This window comes from Streptopelia decaocto (genome assembly GCF_964273445.1).
Source record: "Streptopelia decaocto genome assembly, chromosome: 12".
NCBI classification, from domain to species: domain Eukaryota; kingdom Metazoa; phylum Chordata; class Aves; order Columbiformes; family Columbidae; genus Streptopelia; species Streptopelia decaocto.
Genome location: NC_138667.1, coordinates 19,186,800 through 19,204,805, shown reverse-complemented (window position 1 = coordinate 19,204,805; position 18,006 = coordinate 19,186,800). Strand labels below are relative to the sequence as shown.

General features: G+C 53.3%; 1 protein-coding gene across 1 annotated transcript in view; it reads right to left on the bottom strand.

Moving 5' to 3' along the window:
* Positions 1–15,211, bottom strand: part of ETF1 (eukaryotic translation termination factor 1) — a 28,469-nt gene extending 13,258 nt beyond the window's left edge. The window contains exons 1-2 of the mRNA XM_082063765.1: positions 15,095–15,211; positions 14,866–15,004 (exon numbers count right to left, since the gene is read on the bottom strand). Coding sequence (XP_081919891.1) covers positions 14,866–14,951 — 86 coding nt within the window. The 5' untranslated portion in view covers positions 14,952–15,004; positions 15,095–15,211. The remainder of the gene's footprint in view (positions 1–14,865; positions 15,005–15,094) is intronic.
* Positions 15,212–18,006: the final 2,795 nt, after the last annotated feature.

Sequence of the window (18,006 nt, the reverse complement as noted above, 5' to 3'; positions counted from 1 at the left end):
TTTCAGCCATAAAAAAAAAAAAGGGGGGGGGGATTTTGCTCTTTTACACTTCTTACAGTAGGAGAAGACTCAGGCAGTACCTGCCTGCTGCTGTTTCAGATTGTCATGCTCTAGTGTCCTGCCTGAAGTGTTTGGGCTACAGAGCCAGCAGGGAAGTGCTTTAAAAAGCATCACTTCATTAGCCTCTTTACAGAAGCTGTACAGCGCTCTTGCAAAGATCTTCAATTCAGGCCAAGTTGAAACGGGTGGCGGTGGGTCAAACAAGTCCCTGACCTTGAAGACAACTAATTGGGTTTAATATCCAAGATCCCCCTACACACTAATCAAGAAAGTCGCAAAGAGACGCTTGCAGGCATTATTCCCAGAAGGAGCTCTGAGCCATGCTGACAGCGATCAGACTCGCAGGTCACGCCAGCCAAGAATACTCCATATACCACTCAATTAAAGCAGTCGGCTACCCTGGCGAACGGCACGAGCCCTGGGGGAGATCTAACGGCCCACCATTCCCAGCAGGATCCTTTGAGGAACAGGCTGATCAGCATGAAAGCAACTCTTCCCACTTTTCTGAAAGCAGCACTCTCAAGGCAAGCTCACGTGGTTTGTTTCTTCCTCCGAAAGAAGAGATTCTCAGCCTTCCCAGAGATAAGAAAGCTCTGCACATCGCACCCGACTTGCTGAACAAACTAAGGGCATCCCGATGCGGGGGTGCGAGGTGGGAGTTCCGTCCTTTGGACACTTCCTGGCTCTCCTGCTACAACGAGACTTCAACTTCTCCTGTTTTGAGGACAGATGTGGGGTAGCAGGTGAGAATAGCAAAGAGGAAGACTGGGTGCGCCCTCCCAAGACTGATTCTTCAGTGAAAAGCACTTGTGAAGCCACCATCAGTCTTCAAGAGCAAACTAGCGCCCAGATCCCAGCCCTTGGCCTTGCTGCACTGGCAGAGCCCTGCGTGCCCTGAGCGGCTGGGTCACACCAGACCTGCACCTGGAAGGGGCCACCGTGACCCGTGATTATTTATATTACACACCACGTCTTATCTACGAGACAGAGTCACATGTGTCCACACCCTTCCCAAAGCACCCTAACCCCAGGTAATATACCTGACTTCATAAGCCCTCGTGACTTGTAACCGCAAACAAATAAATGGAAAGGGTCTCTTAGGTGATGCACTCTCCCTCATTTAAGTCTCAAACTAGTTTAACACAGCACTCTACTTGGTTCAACCCTTCAGCAAATTCCAGCCTGGATTTATATCCAAAAGCACCTTCTATTACCAACATCAAGCGCATTTCTCAGGTTTGAGGTGCTCATGCCAGTATTTACTCAGCCAAAGCTATTCCAGGCACTAACCAGTTCCTACAGAACCCAGTAAAACCGCGGGCGAGCAGCTTGCACGGGAGCAGCAGCAGATCTGCACACAGGTGACCGGGGTGGGCACAGACCCTCACGCACCACTGAGATCCTACCACAGAAGGGCAGTTTTCACCTCTCAAAGCAAGCTTGTACCTGTACATTAAATTCGCCTCAAGGAGGCAAAATGGAGTAAAGAGTTTCCAAGAAAACTGCAGTTCAAACACACTTAGAAAAAAAAAAAAAAAATAGGTTACTCTGCATAGCAATACAGTCTCCAGGTTTCCTACCCGTCTCTGCAGCCGCTGTGCCTGAACATGACAGGTATTTCTGCAAAATCCCATGGCTCTTCCTCCCCCACAGCTGCTAGATGAGCTGTGTGCTGGGTTCTAGAGCACTTTTACTTTGGTAATGACACCTGGGAAATCTGCTGGCTACAAACTCCCTTTGACACCGTATCCCACAGCATCTCCCGGAGAAGCTGCAGCTCATTGTCTGGATGGTGTATCTGCGATGGGTAAAGAACTGGCTGGATGGCGGGGCCCAAAGAGTTCTGGTGAATGGAGACAAACCCAGTTGGCGGCCGGTCACCAGTGGTGTCCCCGGGGCTCAGTACTGGGGCCAGTTCTGTTCAATCTCTTCATCGATGATCTGGATGAGGGGATCGAGTGCACCCCTAGTAAGCCTGCAGATGACACCCAGTTGGGTGGAGTGTTGATGTGCTGGAGGGTGGGAAGGCTGTACAGAGGGATCTGGACCAGCTGGATGGAGGGGCTGAGGCCAGTTGTCTGAGGCTCAACAAGGCCAAGTGCCAGGTCCTGCACTTGGGTCACAACAGCCCCATGAACTGGGGAAGAGCGGCTGGAAAAGGATCTGGGGGTGTTGGTGACAGCAGCTGAACATGAGCCAGCATGTGCCCATGTGGCCAAAACGGCCACCAGCATCCTGGCTTGTGTCAGGAATAGTGTGGCCAACAGGACTAGAGAAGTGATTGTGCCACTGTGCTTAGCACTGGTGACGCCAAACCTTGAATCCTGGAGTCAGTTTTGGGCCCCTCATCATAACAGCATTGGAATACTAAAGAGTGCGCAGAAGAGGGAACGGAGCTGGCGAGAGGCTGGAGCACAAGTGTGATGGGAGCGGCTGAGGGACCTGGGGGGTTCAGCTGGAGAACAGGAGCTGAGGGGAGACCTTCTGATCTCTGAACTGCCTGAAAGGAGCCTGGAGCCAGGGGGGGTCGGGCTCTGCTCCCCAGGAACAAGCGCCAGGAGCAGCGGAAACGGCCTCAAGTTGCACCAGGGGAGGTTGAGGTTGGATGTGGGGAACAATTTCTTCTCCAAAGGGCTGTGGGGCATTGGAACAGGCTGCCCAGGGCAGTGCTGGAGTCGCCATCCCTGGAGGGTTGGACAGATGGAGATGAGGTTCTCAGGACATGGGGCAGTGCCAGGGGTGGGTTATGGTTGGACTCCATGATCCTGAGGGTCTCTTCCAACTGAAATGATTCTATTCTATCTAAACCAAACAGGCTCTGCCATGTGTGAAGCACACAGGATATTAGCTGCCTGGCAGGCCGTTGCCAGCCCCGAATCCTCCAGCCCAGCGAGCACATTGCCAGACAGAACTCCATTAGAGAACTGTTACAGTGAACAATTAAGTAATCAATCCAGGCACTGCTCACCCTGGCAGCTCGGGATCAAACAGGCAACGAGCTGGTTCTTGCCTGCACCGTCCCCAGCGCTCCTGCACGAAGATGGACCTGGAACACTCCAGATGATATTCTGCTCAGCAGGATCCCAATTTCAAGATGCAGCATTGCTAAGAGTTTCCCCCTCCTGCTTTTAGTGCACCCAAGACAAATTATACTAGATCAGCTGGAAGCTAATGCTTTCAGACTGAACTGAGCCATGGAGTTTTAAGCAGCTAGAGACAGTTGCTGTCCCTATTCTGGGCTCAGGAGTGTCTGCACAGCAGCCAAAGAGCTGCCACTGTGATGCAAGTACACACATCAAGAACCAAAACGCTCTGGGAGGTTTGATTTGTAAGAACCCGGCACCCCAGACCACAAGACAGCACAACATGTGCCACCGCACAAAGAACTGGAGAGGAGAGAACCATTAAAAACTTTGAGGGCACCTGTCCACAACTACGAAGAAACAAGGGAGCAATTAAGTGCCAACCTCTGGAAAGGCCAAAGCACTTCACTGTCTGACTACTATGGTTACTGCTCACACTGTGCCAGCCCTGCCAGTAATTGGCAATTAGCTCCAATTTAGCGTGGCCTGGAAGGCACCAGCATTAGGTATCTGCAGGACAGAAGATGACCAGGATTACGACTTTCGTTCTAAATCACTGTGGGTGCGCTCCAACTTTGCGCCTACAACCTGCCAGAGAGCTGTTTGTGGGAAAGGGGGAAGGAACAACCACCATGATTTGCTCTTTCGAGACAGCAAGTTCATTAGGAAATTGAGGTTTGTGGACAGGACAGCCTGTTCTGCTACTAAAACTTCAATGTTACTACAGTTTGAATGTCAGACAAGCGTACCACAAAGTAAACAGCTTTCCCAGTCACAGACAGACATAGGAGCAAACGTTAACAAGTTGTCACAGCAAGTGGCAGCATGTGCAGCGCTGAATCATCGCTAACCTCGCCCCGAAAAGCTGCGGGGAAAAGTTTCACCAATATTCCTGTGAGCAGGTACTATGGCCTCAACACAGCTCCTTTTGCCAGCACTGCCTGAGAGGTGCCACCCGCCAGCCGCGGTACCACAGACCGAGACCCATCAGGGATCCCACAGCAGACACTCGCACCGGCTGCATCCCGAGTCCCACGCCGTGTTCGGCACTAGGAGCGGTGCCCACCACGTAGGCAACTCATGGTTCAGCAGAAGCCACCACAGAGAAGGCAAGCGCACAAAGCGAGCAGCGCATCGTGTTCGGAAGAAGCTGCTGAGTGTACCCCATGGATGGGTTTCATTACAGCTGGGTGACCATCTTCATCTTTATGGATTCAGTTTATAGTTTTCCACCTGTTAGAAGGAACAGCTGAGCAGATCCTTAGACCTTCAACTTCCAGCTGAAACTAGAAACTGGTCTAGTGGTTTTCTAAAAGATTCCCACCACTATACATAGCGTTCTGTCAGTAAAACGGCTACCTGCATGGCCACAGTACCAAACGCAGCAACCACCAACTGTAGCCGCCCTCGATGTGGCAGACGAGCCGTCCCAACCAGAGTCTGAGGAGGAACAGGCACTCAATCTGTCTCCTGGAATCTGAGATATGCACTGGCAAGGGAGAACATTCATTTAACAGATGTGCTATATTAATAGCAGCTACTGGCCCATCCTGTGGTATCAGAGGAGACCCGACAAACGGCAGCTGGGCTGTAATTGTTCCACAATGAAACATTTTACACTAATAGCACGCTGTGTAACGTGCAGATACAGAGGCAAAGAAGGTCAGTCCTTGTGACTCAAAACGAGCTGATTTTCACAGGGCACTTGCTGTGTGAGCAGCTTGCTTTCCCCAGGAACCAAGGGCAGCACGAGGCTTCTGTGCGACTGCCAGAGACTGGAGCAAACAGCTCTCAGATCATCTGATCTTAACCACACACCACAGCTAGGAAGCTTTCTATGAAATAACCGTTGCCACACGGTGCTTCAAGCCACTTTACCTGCCCCAGGTAACATCTGTTGGTCTCCATGCAAGAGTATGGTGGATTACTGGGCAGGCATCGCATGCACCGAGGAGCACAAGCTGCCCAGACAGCCAAACCCGCTCCAGTTATACTATGGCTAGACCAGCTCCATCACTGACACCTCCACAGCCAGCTACAATGCCAGCAATATCCCAGTAATCCAAGGCAGAACTTCACCGGGCACACACCACAGGTCCAGACAAGAGCACTTCCGAACAAACACCTACAGAGCGCTCTGGGCTCACGATACTTGAGCGAAGGCCTGAATTGAAAGCACAGTCCACACAAGCAGTGATGTAAGTAAGGAATACTTGAGGGTTTTTTGGTCCTGTATCTGAGCAGAGATGTTGAATGAAATGCCATAAAAAGTGTCCTCTAGTATAGACAAGTGCAAAATTGCTGGTTTGGATTCTTCTATGAAACATCGGTCATTAGACACTCCCTGCTCATATAAGCCCTGTACGCAGTGGCGCTGACCTTGCCATAGAGAAGATCTACGCATATGCTCTTACAACTTAAGAATTATGGCTCTGAAGCATAAACAGCTCATAGCTGTGCCCTTTAAAGACTTAATGTCTTTTAATAAGACAAAGCCTTCATCATAGGAAGTGGCTCAAGTCCACTTGAGACGGCAAATCTAGAGAGACAACAGCAGATGCAAAAGCTACATAATTTTTCCTGGAAATCCCGTCAGTCTGCTAGGAAAGAGCAATCTTCAGTGTCTAGGATCCCTCCAGTGCTACAGAAGCAACGTCATCTTACCCAAAGAGAACATGGGTTGAATGCTTTGCAACAAACACAGCCAACATGCCTCAATCTAGTTGCTGCTCTAGAAGCAACAGCTTTTTGTGATGTTTCCATCAGAAACAGATGAAATCCCACTCTCTGTTCAGGTGCTTGGCTCAGAGCACAGCTCGTGCAGGAGATGAGTGCAGCAGATATCCAGACAGAGCACACAGCACCCGTCAGCTGACAACGGGACTACCATCAGCTCCTTTGAAGTTTATTGTGAAGCTGAGCTGAAAGCCATGCTGTTGGCAGTACTTTTTACAGCATCTCTTCAGCAAGAACCTCACAACTGCCACCTCAGAGGCGTTCTGCATTTCGCCACAGCATACACCAGAACTCTAGATCATCTACTAAGAGGCGATATCAACACAAGTTGTTCCTCAAGGGCTTCCTAGTCATCCGGAGAAGGGCATGAAGATGTGGAGGAGAGCAGTTCCCAAGCAAAAGTAAGGCAGAGGTGACCTCTCTGGATCCAGCACCACCTCATCAGCACAGACAAAGCACAAGATGGGGGCAGGCTGGATGTGAGGGGGACTGCAGAGCCACAAGACCAAGTCATTCTTTCCTCAAGAGTACTTTCCAGCATAAGCACTAATTGGAGAAAGTGAGTTCCACTCCCCTGAGATAGCTAATTCCTCCATCGGTCTTTGAATGCCACCTCTACCCTGGACAAAAGAAAATCACTTAGCTGCACAGCATGAGGCCATGCAGCTATTGCCACCACGGCTCACACAGCGCCAGGCTCCGGTGCTGTAGTTCTGAGCCCCACACAGCAATCTTCTCTCTCATCTGCCAGCATTACAGGAAGATGATCTACAAAAAGCACTCCCTGTAACCAGAAACAACTTGAACATGGACATTAAGACTGCCCTGAAAAGGTATTCGTCCCTCTCATCCTAACCCACTGACCTTCCCAAAGAGGAAAAGCCCCCAGATGCCAAGCGAGCTTGGGAGCAAAGTGCCAAGGCAGAACCCACCCTGGCAAGGAGAGGCGCGCCCAGCGCAGCCCCTGCTCGGGCAGCAGGGAGGCAGCAGCCGGCTCGCATGTCCCCAGGGGTCAGGCAAGGTAGCACGTCCCCCCAGCAGCACTGGCCCACAGCCAGGACCTGCCTCCTGAGCTCTGCAGGCACCGCTCCCCAGGGATGGCAAGGAGGAGAAAGAAGAATCAGGTCACAGACCTCTACTTCTCCACATCGTGGGGAATTTGGCCAGGTATCGCATGTCCGAAAGATGCACAGGTAACAGCGAGCCCTTACCTGCTGGTTCACCATGCACTACCTGCCCAGAGGTCAACGTTGGCAGGTCCGTGCTCCAACCTTCCTCTTGTTCCCAACGGGAGCTGCTCCAACACTGCAGCTGCTGCTCAGGCAGCTGCCAGCGCCCAGATCCCAAATGGGTTCTGCAGCTCCGGGAGCAGATCCCAACTTCATCCTGTATGGATGGAAGCAGCACAAGTGGATCCTGCCCACCCCACAGGGAAGGTGAATCAGTGCCACTCAAATCCTTGGATCAAAGGCAACACATGACAAAATATAATTGCGTAGGCATGTTTTGAATAGGTCTTATTGGCTGCATCTGACCTCATGCAGAAAGCCCGGATGTCCAATTACTGGTAAATGGAACAGACATTTCTGCACTTCAGACATTTGTGACTCACTGGGAGGCTCAGTTTTGCCACAGCTCCCCTGCTCTCCCTCCTCCCTCTCCAATTATTAATGCTCAAAGTTTAAAAGACTTGTTGCATTATGCTAATGGGCCAGTTGGGTACAAGATGTACACCCAGGGACTAAAGCAACAAATCCAGATTTGCTTGTTAAGATGTTAATGCCTCAGAACTACATGGGAATAGGGAGTTAACAGGGGAGAAAAAAAAATGCAGTTGCCAAAAAGCCTGTTCTCTTTTGAGGTGCTCATTCCCATCTTCTGCCATGTCATTTGTCTTCGGCAGTCAGGGTCTCATTCATTAGCTCTATGTGAATGATGATCTTGTGCATGAATCACGCTGTTCACTAATGATTCACGCAGTTGTAAAAGAGGGTGTCAGGCTGCTGAACTACCAAAGGCTATAAAACACGTACTGGAGTTCTCGTCTGACACGTAACCAGATCAGGTCATTTCTGCTGCTCACTAGCGTGTGCTCTCAAAACAGTGCTTCCTAATTGTTGCTATAATTCAAAAGGAACAGGTAGAGCAGGCAGATGAGAAAGCCCAGGAAATGTTTTACAACAATTAGACACAGGCAACCAGCAGAGAGTCACCAACCTTCTGGACCTTCTCCCTGGTTCTGGCTGCCTTCTGCCCAGCACAGAACACAGCCGCCCTCAACACCACCAAGACACGAGCTCTGAAGAGACGCTGCCTTAGTCCTGAGAGCTCTGAACAGCCCTGCTCACGGGAAATCCACACTCAACTTGTGCAGCCCGGCAGCTGGAACAGACTCCAACAGAACAGAGGAACAGCGTGAGCAGCTGCAGCACATCCTACGTGATTATCTGCCACCGAGCCCTCAGGTACCACTTCTGCTCTGGACTATTTCTATTCCAGCCTCTCTGCAAACATCTCCTTCTCCTCATACTACTAGAAGCAAAAGGCAGTATTAATATCATAGCCTTTACCTCCACAACAGAAACATGACTCCTTTGGAAACTACCTTTAAGACAAGCAGGCTGAGAAAGCGCTACTTTGAGGAAGCAGTTCAGCTTCAGTAAGGACTTAACTCTTCCCTAAGCACTCCACCCTTCAATGATGTATCATAAAGCCAAAGGAAAAAAGTCATTGTCAGTAAAGATAAATTCCAGGTGCCACCCCTACAGATGCTACTCTTCCCACCCTTGCCCCACTCACGCCTCTCGCGCTCCCCACAGAGCACAAGACAGCCGTTTACACCAAGGATGGTCCAGCCCAGGCTCCAGCAGGAGCAAAAGGCTTTTAGCAAAGGCAGGTCCACTGGAGACATCAGCTTGCTGTGGAGACGTCCTCAAGACTATCCCAAGACTGGCGCTAGCATGACAGCCCTGAAACGTAATTAACACAGCACAAGTTGGAAAGCCAAGTAGTACCTTGTAACACCACTGCCCTTCCCAGACTGACCAGCCCATCCCAGCCCAGCTCAAGGTCTCCATCACACTCCACATCCTAAGGTGAAAGCTTCAGCTCTGCAGAAACAGATCCTGTATCAACAGTTAAACTGTTCCCTGGACCCAAGGCATAGACATAACAAACAGATCCCAATAAAGAAGGCAGAGAAAGAGATCTGCCTGCCCGGGAGCCCCTAAACCCACACATGTCTGGCAGCATTGCCAGAAGCCAGTCACAGCAATGACAGACCACAGCAAACCCTCCTCCTGACATATGACATCACTTAGAGATGAGACAGTTATACTGGTACTTGCCTAGACCTGACGGTATGGTTACACACTATACATGGTATGCAGTATCTTTATGTGTATGTGGTGCAGTAGAGGAATTCACACCGGAGTTGAGAATCAACTATTCTAACACATTCAACAGTTATTCCAGCAGTTCCAAGAAGCTGCACAGCACCTGCTACCAGCAGAACAAGTCATGTACAGCCGAGTGCTGCAGGTGCTCCCAGGAGCAACTGAGGATTTGCACTAATTCAGGAGGGAGATACACCTCACCGGTGCAGCACAATATAACCCCAGCACTCTGCTCCAAAGAACTGAGGAGCAAGGCAAACCCAGACAGGACTTCTCTTTGTGACTAAGCCCCATTACTCCTTAAATGCATCCCAGCAGCAAGCACTGCTGCAGCGTTAACTCACGAGAAGGTGTTTTCCAGGTCACTTTTGGAAAGGCCCGTGACACTAACAGCAGAGCAGGTCAAGACTACCTTGTTCTCCAGAACCACCAGGTTGTCCAAACAGGTCTCAGCCTCGCCAGCTTGCCTGGTCATCAAAGCAGCATCATGACAGAACAGCCCAGAACAAGGTGTGGATATGCACAGCCAACCACCCACCTTCTCACAATCAGCTTCAGTCCCTGTAGCACAAGGCTGGGAAGCAGGAACAGCCTGAGGCTAATTCCAAAGTTGTGCCCTTCTATCAGGACCAGGAAGGCTCCAGATGAACTGCAGGAGAAGCCAGCTGCAAACAATGCTTTTTGCAACACAAGCTGGGTAAATTATTTATGTCTAAGCAACAGGTCAGCTTCTCCACACTTAAGCAGAACTAGTATGTGTTTCACTTTGCAGGAATTCCCACAGATTTTCAGGCCTCTGTCCTTCCCAGTGGCTTTTGATGTGCCTCACAATTTGATTTCCCCCACATAGCAGATTGAAGTCTCATCCTCACAGAATCCAGAATGTGAGGGGTTGGAAGGGCCCTGGAAAGCTCATCCAGTGCAATCCCCCCATGGAGCAGGAACACCCAGCTGAGGTTACACAGGAAGGTGTCCAGGTGGGTTGGAATGTCTGCACAGAAGGAGACTCCACAACCCCCCTGGGCAGCCTGGGCCAGGCTCTGACACCCTCACCGGGAACAAGTTTCTTCTCAGATTTCAGTGGAACCTCCTGTGTTCCAGTTTGCACCCATTGCCCCTTGTCCTGTCACTGGTTGTCACCCAGAAGAGCCTGGCTCCATCCTCCTGACACTCACCCTTCATATATCTGTAAACATTAATGAGGTCACCCCTCAGTCTCCTCTTCTCCAAACTAAAGAGACTCAGCTCCCTCAGCCTTTCCTCACACGGGAGATGCTCCACTCCCTTAATCCTGGCAGAATCCAAGCCCTAGCAGGAAACCACATCACTTGGCTTTCCCATGGCTCTGGAGACATCAAGACTTCCCCTTCTCTTGCCATTTCTCCATTCTCCTGCCTTGATACATTTCTTCCCATTACAAGCAGAATAAGTTACTTGTTCAGATGTAGTTTCTGCATTTGCTCAGAAGATTGCACATGCCTTGTTTCCCCCCCACTTCTAAAATACTTAATTTGGAAAAATTTTCTCTGACACACTGTTTGTCAACCTTAGTTACACCTGCAGACACAGCCTTCAAAGACATTCTCTTTGCCGCCTCTTTCAGTAAAATAACCCATACAGGCTACTGCTCTGAAGACAGCAAGTTCAAGGCAGGAGAGATGTCTCAAGGGAGCAGGTTCCTGACACATAATGCAGCACCACACCCTGCAGCGGCACCTGCTGCGCTCTCACTCGGGGTCAGAAAACCCAGCTGCTCAGCAGAGGTGTTAGTAAATCATTCCTGAGCAGAGCCATTCCTGAGCAGAGCCCAGGTTTCAAACTCTGACAAGTTTTTCAAACATGATTCAGATGTGACATCTCAGGCCTAAGCCCACAAGGAGACCGGTGGTTGTTGCTGATACTTGATTTTGCCAAGTATTTACAGCTTAGATTAGCAGAAAAACACTGACCATAGCCCTGCTAACTATTCAGAACTGCAAAGACCAAAGGAACAAAGAGCGATTGTCAGTTGGACACTGACACTGGAAAACTGCATGAAGCAACAGCAGAACAGCCCTGAGAGAGAGGATAAGAGAAAAACACAGAGGTAAATACAGCTTCTGCTCGAGCTGCTGCAACATCCACGTGCAAAGACAGCTGCAGCTTCTGGGGGGCACAGTCTGTCACCAAATCTGATTTTGTCAAAAACTGTGGACTGAAAGCAGAATCCCCCTGTAGGGGAGAAGCAGAGATGCTCGATGAAAAGCCTGAGCACTCCAAGCTACCAGAGATGACTGACAAGGTGGGATTTCTCACAAGGGCTTAACTTGCTCATCACCAGCTTTTTACCCTCATCTTCTTTTGGCTAGAAAGGTTAATTGCTTGTAGCGCAGAACTCAGACCCCATTTGCTCTCACTTGTACATACTCCACAGATACTAGCTACTCCCCCTTCCCTTCACATCAAATCAGGAAGATCAACTCATTAACTTTGTCCAATATCAGACAGTTTGCAACTCAACTTTGGAAGAGCTAGGAGGAGATAACAGACACTTCTGGTTTAGGAAGCAAGATACAGAGGAAAGCTCCTTCTACTCCCTGCCAGCAGAGAAAGGGGTTTGGGGTGCGTTTGATGGTTTTGAAAATGGTTTATCATTGCTTTGATATTCCAGGTTCTTGCTATCCAGACACCCGTGAGAAAGCCAGCTTTCCTAAGCAGGACCGGAAAAATAACACAGGACATTCTTACTATGACGTTTCCTTAAAGTTCGAGAAGCGGTTGTACCCTCACACCAGTCTCTAGCTCAGGGGTGTCAAACTCATCGTCACCAGGGGCCACATCAGCCTCGCCATTACCTTCAAAGGGCCAAATGTCATTTTGGGACTGTATAAATCTAACAACTCCTACATTTATACATTCCTAAAATGACATTCGGCCCTTTGAACTCAACTGCGAGGCTGATGTGGCCCCCTGCAACCATGAGTTTGACACCCCTGCTCTGGCTGATCAGCTGCTGGTAAAGCTGAAGCTCTCATCTTCCCCCTCGGTTTTCTGACCAAATACTGCCACTTACCTCATCTGTCTCACACACCTTAAAAGCATTTATTCTGCTCTCATGCTCACTTAACATTTTGATAAAATTCTGCAGACTTCACTGAAATTTTACCAAAATAGCCGGATAACAAGAGAGGTGCCCCAGCTGCCAGGTGTGAATTGAACATCAAGCTCCAGCTTCCTCCATTTCCCATCCCTTTGATCCACCGCAGGAACAACCAGCACATGAAATTGGGACACGGCTGCTGGGTCACTATTAGGAGGACATGAGTAAGGGAAGGTGGAGACGCCGAGGAGTCCCTGGCCAGCCACATTTGAAAGCTTTGCCCCCTAATCCACCCCAGAACAGGTCTTCCTACTTGGCAGGAAGAGGAAGCGACGCTCCTGAAGGCCGGAAAAGCCTGTTCCGCTGCCTCACACCTCTTGTGCCGGGGAGCCCAATGCTTCTGCTGGCAAAACTTGCAGCATCTCTTCCCCTTACTGGACCCAAACAGACCAGGATAATTTTAGCTAGACTCAGTGAAAGCACAACACGCATTTACAGATAACCTGCATAACCTTGCTTAGGGAAGGATTGCTGGCATCAGCAGCCTCCGTCGGGTGGCGGGTTAGCAGCTAGCACAGATGTTTAAGTAAGGAACAGCAGTATCATGACATCTAAGAGATATGCTGGATGCACAGGGATCATCTAAACCTCCTACATGCATTTTGTACCGCTTGTGGTATCTTTATGATGAAGTAGAGATGTGCCAGGGATTACTGATGGGGGAGAGGGAAGACACCTGGGCTGTGGCCCCAAGAAACTGTTCAACTCCCACACTAGCCCTTTGGGCTCACCTCTCCCAGGAGCTCTCCAATACCAGTTTCAATCTCGTTCTGCCCAACATTCATCTATTCCAAACAGCACGAGAGCTGCCGCTAAAGGTAGACATGCTTATGTACCATACTTTGAATCAGGGACAGCCAAAATGATAACGGTGCGCTTCCAAAACACCTCCCAGCCTCCCTCAGTGCTGTTACAGGGACCGATAGCTGCTTTCACAAGCTGCAGCGGATGCCTGTAGCTGCCTAAGCCCTTTCAGCTGCATGGCAGAAGTCGTTTAGACGCTCCCCTGCTTGCTGGGCCCTCCCCACGATCCCTGCCTGCTGTCAACACCACACAAAGGCACAGCTGAGTGACCGGCGTGGGCAAAGTCCACTCTGACGGGGAAGGAAAGCCCTGCCCTCCCACTCCCTTTGCCCACACCCCCATCCTTTACACAGATACATTATAAATCGGACTAAAAAAATATAGGGAGACCTGTGACTTGTATCCTCCCCCCCTTTCCTCCTGCCTGGGTTAGTTTTCAGCTTAGTGATTACCTGGCCTACTTGACACACAAGAACAAACAGCAGCACTAAGGGAAAGACAAGACAGCACCTCGGCTGACACAAGCTGTCCAAAGGCACCTTCGGGGTGGCCACAGGACGGTGCCACCGGTGCCCCAGCCAGGGGGACACCCATTCAGAGGAGCCTGTGGAAACTGGAGCCATGAGGGTGGCTAAGGAGTCCCCCTTCATTTTTATTTTATTGAATCACAATGCAAATACCAAGACACACGCTTTCTTTGCTCTGGTACCTATAGCTCTTACAATGACTCAAGACCAAGTGGTTTCCTGACCCACACAACGTGCCACTGCTGAGCTACCCGCAGAAACGGGCACCACGTCACCTCTGCCATGGGGTGGGCTGTAACAACACTCAGCAATTTTACTTCTGGTGGTAGAAAAGAAATCAGAGTGCAAGGATGACATAAGAGGGAATAAAGACTTTAAATTTAACACTATCCCAACTTCGGCATAGCTGGTTTTTGGGGAAATGGAGCCAAGCGCTTTCACTGGAAGGTGAAAGGGTGAGAGAGATCAAGTAAGTATCAATAAGAAAAGTAATAAAGTAACGAGTGCCTTGGCCCCTGCTCCCTGTGCTCACTCTGCTCCCTGCCCGAGCCCGCGGTGCCTCGGGAGGGGCCAGAGGAGCCGCTGGTGCAGCTGGAATCCGCCGCTCCGGTGCCAGCTGGCACGGGCACGGGGACCCGGCCAGGCCGGACGCGACGTGGAGCTGCACAGCGAGCGGGGACCGCGTCCCCTCCGCTCCGCCCGGGACAGGACACCTGTGCCGCCCCCGCAGGGACCGAGCCGCTCCGGGGAGCAGCTGACGGGCCGGGCGGCGGGAGCCCGGCGGCAGCGCTGCCGTTTCCCGGCTGCGCTTCCCCTCCGCCGCGGCGGCCCCGAGGCCACTCGGCCCAACGAGCCGGGCCCCGAACCCGCTTTTCTCCGCGAGCCGCGGAGCGGCCCGGCCGCCTCACCACGCGGCGAGACAAAAGGGCAGCGGGAAGGGGCCGCCGGGCCGGGGCTGCGCCTCGGCCGGACACCGGCGGGCCCAGGGCCGGGCGGGCCGCTCCGCAGCCCCTCGCTCCGCTCCCCGCTCCGCTCCCGGCCCGGCCGGGACCCCTCGGGCGCTCCCGGCCCGGCCGCCCCCGCCGCCGCCCCCCGCCCGCCGCCGCGGCCCCGGCGCTCACCCGCGGGCCGCCTCCAGGCTCTTGATGAGCTTCTTGATCTTCCAGATCTCCACGTTGCGGTCGGCAGCGCTGGGATCGTCCGCCATCTTCTCCCTCCTCCTCCTCCTCCTCCTCCTGCTGCGGCGGCGGCTGCGGCGGCCTGCGGCGGGCGGGCGGCACAGACAGAGCGGTTAGACCCGGCCCGACGCGGTGGTGCCGGCCCCGCTAGGCCCGGCCCGGCCGCTCTCACCTCAGGCGCGGCTCCCCCCGGCGCGCGGCTCGCGGCGGCGCTGACGTCGGACACCGGCTGCTCGCGCTCCCCCTCTCCGCGCTGCATGTGTTGCAATCGGCTCACATGGGGCCTGTGACATCACTTCCGGGAGCCCGAGGCGGGGCTTCACCCCACCCGCGCGGGAGCGGGGCGCCACGCCATAGGTCGTCGGCCCTCGCGCCCCGCCCCCCCACCCGCGCCGCGATTGGTCGCTTCCCCGCGCGGGGCGCTGTGGGGCGTGTAGTCCGCAGCCCGCCCGGCGGGGCGGGGCGCAACGGCGGCTCTCGCGAGAGCGGCGCGGCCGAGCCCGGGCGGCCTTAAAGGGCCCGCGGCGGGAGCGGCGTGGCCGGGGGCGCGGCCCGCGTGCGGCTCCCCGTGTGCGGCCCCCCGGCCCGGACCCGCCGCCCGCGCCCTGCGGTGCCGTCTGTCACCCCTGTGCCCCCGGACACCCAACAGCACACTCGTGTTCCCCTCCCCGGCCCAAAGCAGCGCCCCATGTTGCTGTTTTGGGGACACTGCCGGAGCCCACAGCCCATGTTCAGAAACACCTGGTCCTCCTGGGCTGTCACAGCCCCGAGGAAGCCCAGGAGACGGGGCCTCCAGGTGCCGGTGCTGCCCAGCTCTGCCCACGGCAGCTCCCGCAGCTCCGGTGCTGCCGTACCGGGGCAGGGCAGGCTGCAGGGCCCGGGCTGTGGCGGCGCTGCGGTCCCACAGCATGGGGGCCAGGCTGTCCTGGGGGCTTCATCATGGAATCACAGAACCGTCTGGGTTGAAGGGATGTTCAAAGCTCCCCCAGCGCCCCCCTGCCATGGCAGGGACACCTTCACCAGCTCAGGGTGCTCAGAGCCCCGTCCAGCCTGCCCTGGGGTGTCTGCAGGGATGGTTCATCCACCACATTTGTTGGTGTGGTGTTTTATGGAGCCACAGGGCAGCCGCATTTCTCCTTTCCGTGGAAACATCACCTTTCTCCATCCCTATTGGTGACGGGGTGGCAGAGGGCAGAAGCAACACACGATGCCCACCAAGGTCTGGCCGTGAGCTCAGGCTGCTGCTGCGAAGGTGGCAGAGAAACGGTGAATGGCCAGAGAAGGGCAGCAAGACCAGCCGGAGATTTGGGAGACACCGAGGAAACTGCCCAGAGAGCCGGCGGGAGGTGGAGGTGGCAGCTGTGCCCCCGCAGCCCTGTCCTGTGTGGGGAAGATAACCCGCAATGGGACCGGCTGGAAACGCCATGACGAAATGATCCTGAAGTCAACTAATTGTTCTATTCAGCAGTAGAAGAGAGGCTGCTCCCCGCTGCCCCGCCGGAGGTGCCGCTGTCCTGGCGCTGCCAAACAGCCACCAACAGCTGGATGCTGGGGGTTCGTGGCTGTGGTGTCTCTCCAGCCTCAACTTGTCACCTCCCTGTCCCACCTAGGACAGCCTGGCCCCCATGCTGCGGGGTGTCTTGCTCCCCGGACCGCAGCGCTGCCATAGCCCGGGCCCACTGCAGCCTCCTCTGCCCCCGGTAAGGCAGCACCGGAGCCCCACGGGAGCTGCCGTGGGCAGAGCCGGGCAGCACCGGCACCTGAGCAGAGACCGGGCTGGGACTCAGCTGGAGCTGGGCTTTGCTATCCACAGGGTCACAGCGGGGAGATGCTGTGAATTTCAGAACTACCTGATTGGATGTAAAGTCCTGTTTCTCTTCTGGGACTGAGCAAGTATCAATTTCAACCCTTACAGATACTTTCTCCCATGTGCATCCTGTCCCACACAGCCCTTTATAATCCTCCTCAAAACAGGAGGATTACGCCTGGCTTTAGGAGATGATCTGCTGAGATGGAGGTTTCGGTGCCTGATACGACAGGGACCGTGCACGCAGATGGACAGGCGGACAACACCTTGCCCCGCGCTTCCCTGGTGATCCCACTCTTCAATCCAGCAATTCTATGCCAAAAAGCACCTGGTTACCGAATCACAGCCCGATGCACCCGCTTTGCTGTGACACTCGTGCCTTCACAGCGCACTGGCAGCCGCTGTCTTGTGGAGAATGGGGAGACATTCCCTCTTATTTTCCGAGCATCTCCCGCCCATACCAGCAACCAGCGGGTCCCTGTCCTCACTGGGTGTGCACCCCAAAATCGGCACCCTGCGGCTGTCCCGAGCCCAGACAGCCTCGCAGCTCCACTGCAGCCACGCGCAGACACCCTGCACTCCACTGAAATCTCAGCCGCCCCTCCGCTGTTCGAGTCAGGCAGGAGCTGTGCCGCTGCAATTTGCTGGTTTTGCTGTTATTTTAGGGCAGTCGGACCTGCAGAGCCCTGGGTGCCTTGTGCCGAGCTGCTCCCACCTGCAGAGGATGCGCACGGGTGGAAGCACAAACATCGCTCCATTGACTTTTCTCCTCTAAGAACACGTGCATAATTTTTCTAAACTACCAGTTATTTCAGAGCTGCAGCACTTCTGGGGCTACAGGCTCCTGAGTATCAGCCCACATGGAAAATGACAGCGGGCAGCAAAGCCCAAACCCCCTTTCACCCCACACCGACGACACCTTCCCCACAGCGGGACGGCAGCAGTTAAACTCCTTGGGACATGAGTTAACAGCCCAGTTTCTGTACCTCCCGCCTTCCTGGCAGTTTTTCCCAGCACAAAACTGTTCTCAGTGTGACACACATCACCTGATTTCACTTCTCCCTCCCGGTTTAATAATTTAGCTTATAAAGGAGGAGCTAAGAACAGTGCATTAAAAAATAAAGAACATATATGAAAGATGGCTTTAAACAGCGACAGGGAAAATAATTCATTCAAGAAATAAAGGCCAACCCCGATCAATGATTCAAGAGCCCGGGGGCTGTGAGATGACCCGGCGGCTTTGCCACAAACCTGGAGCAGAGGCCGGAGCATGCGAG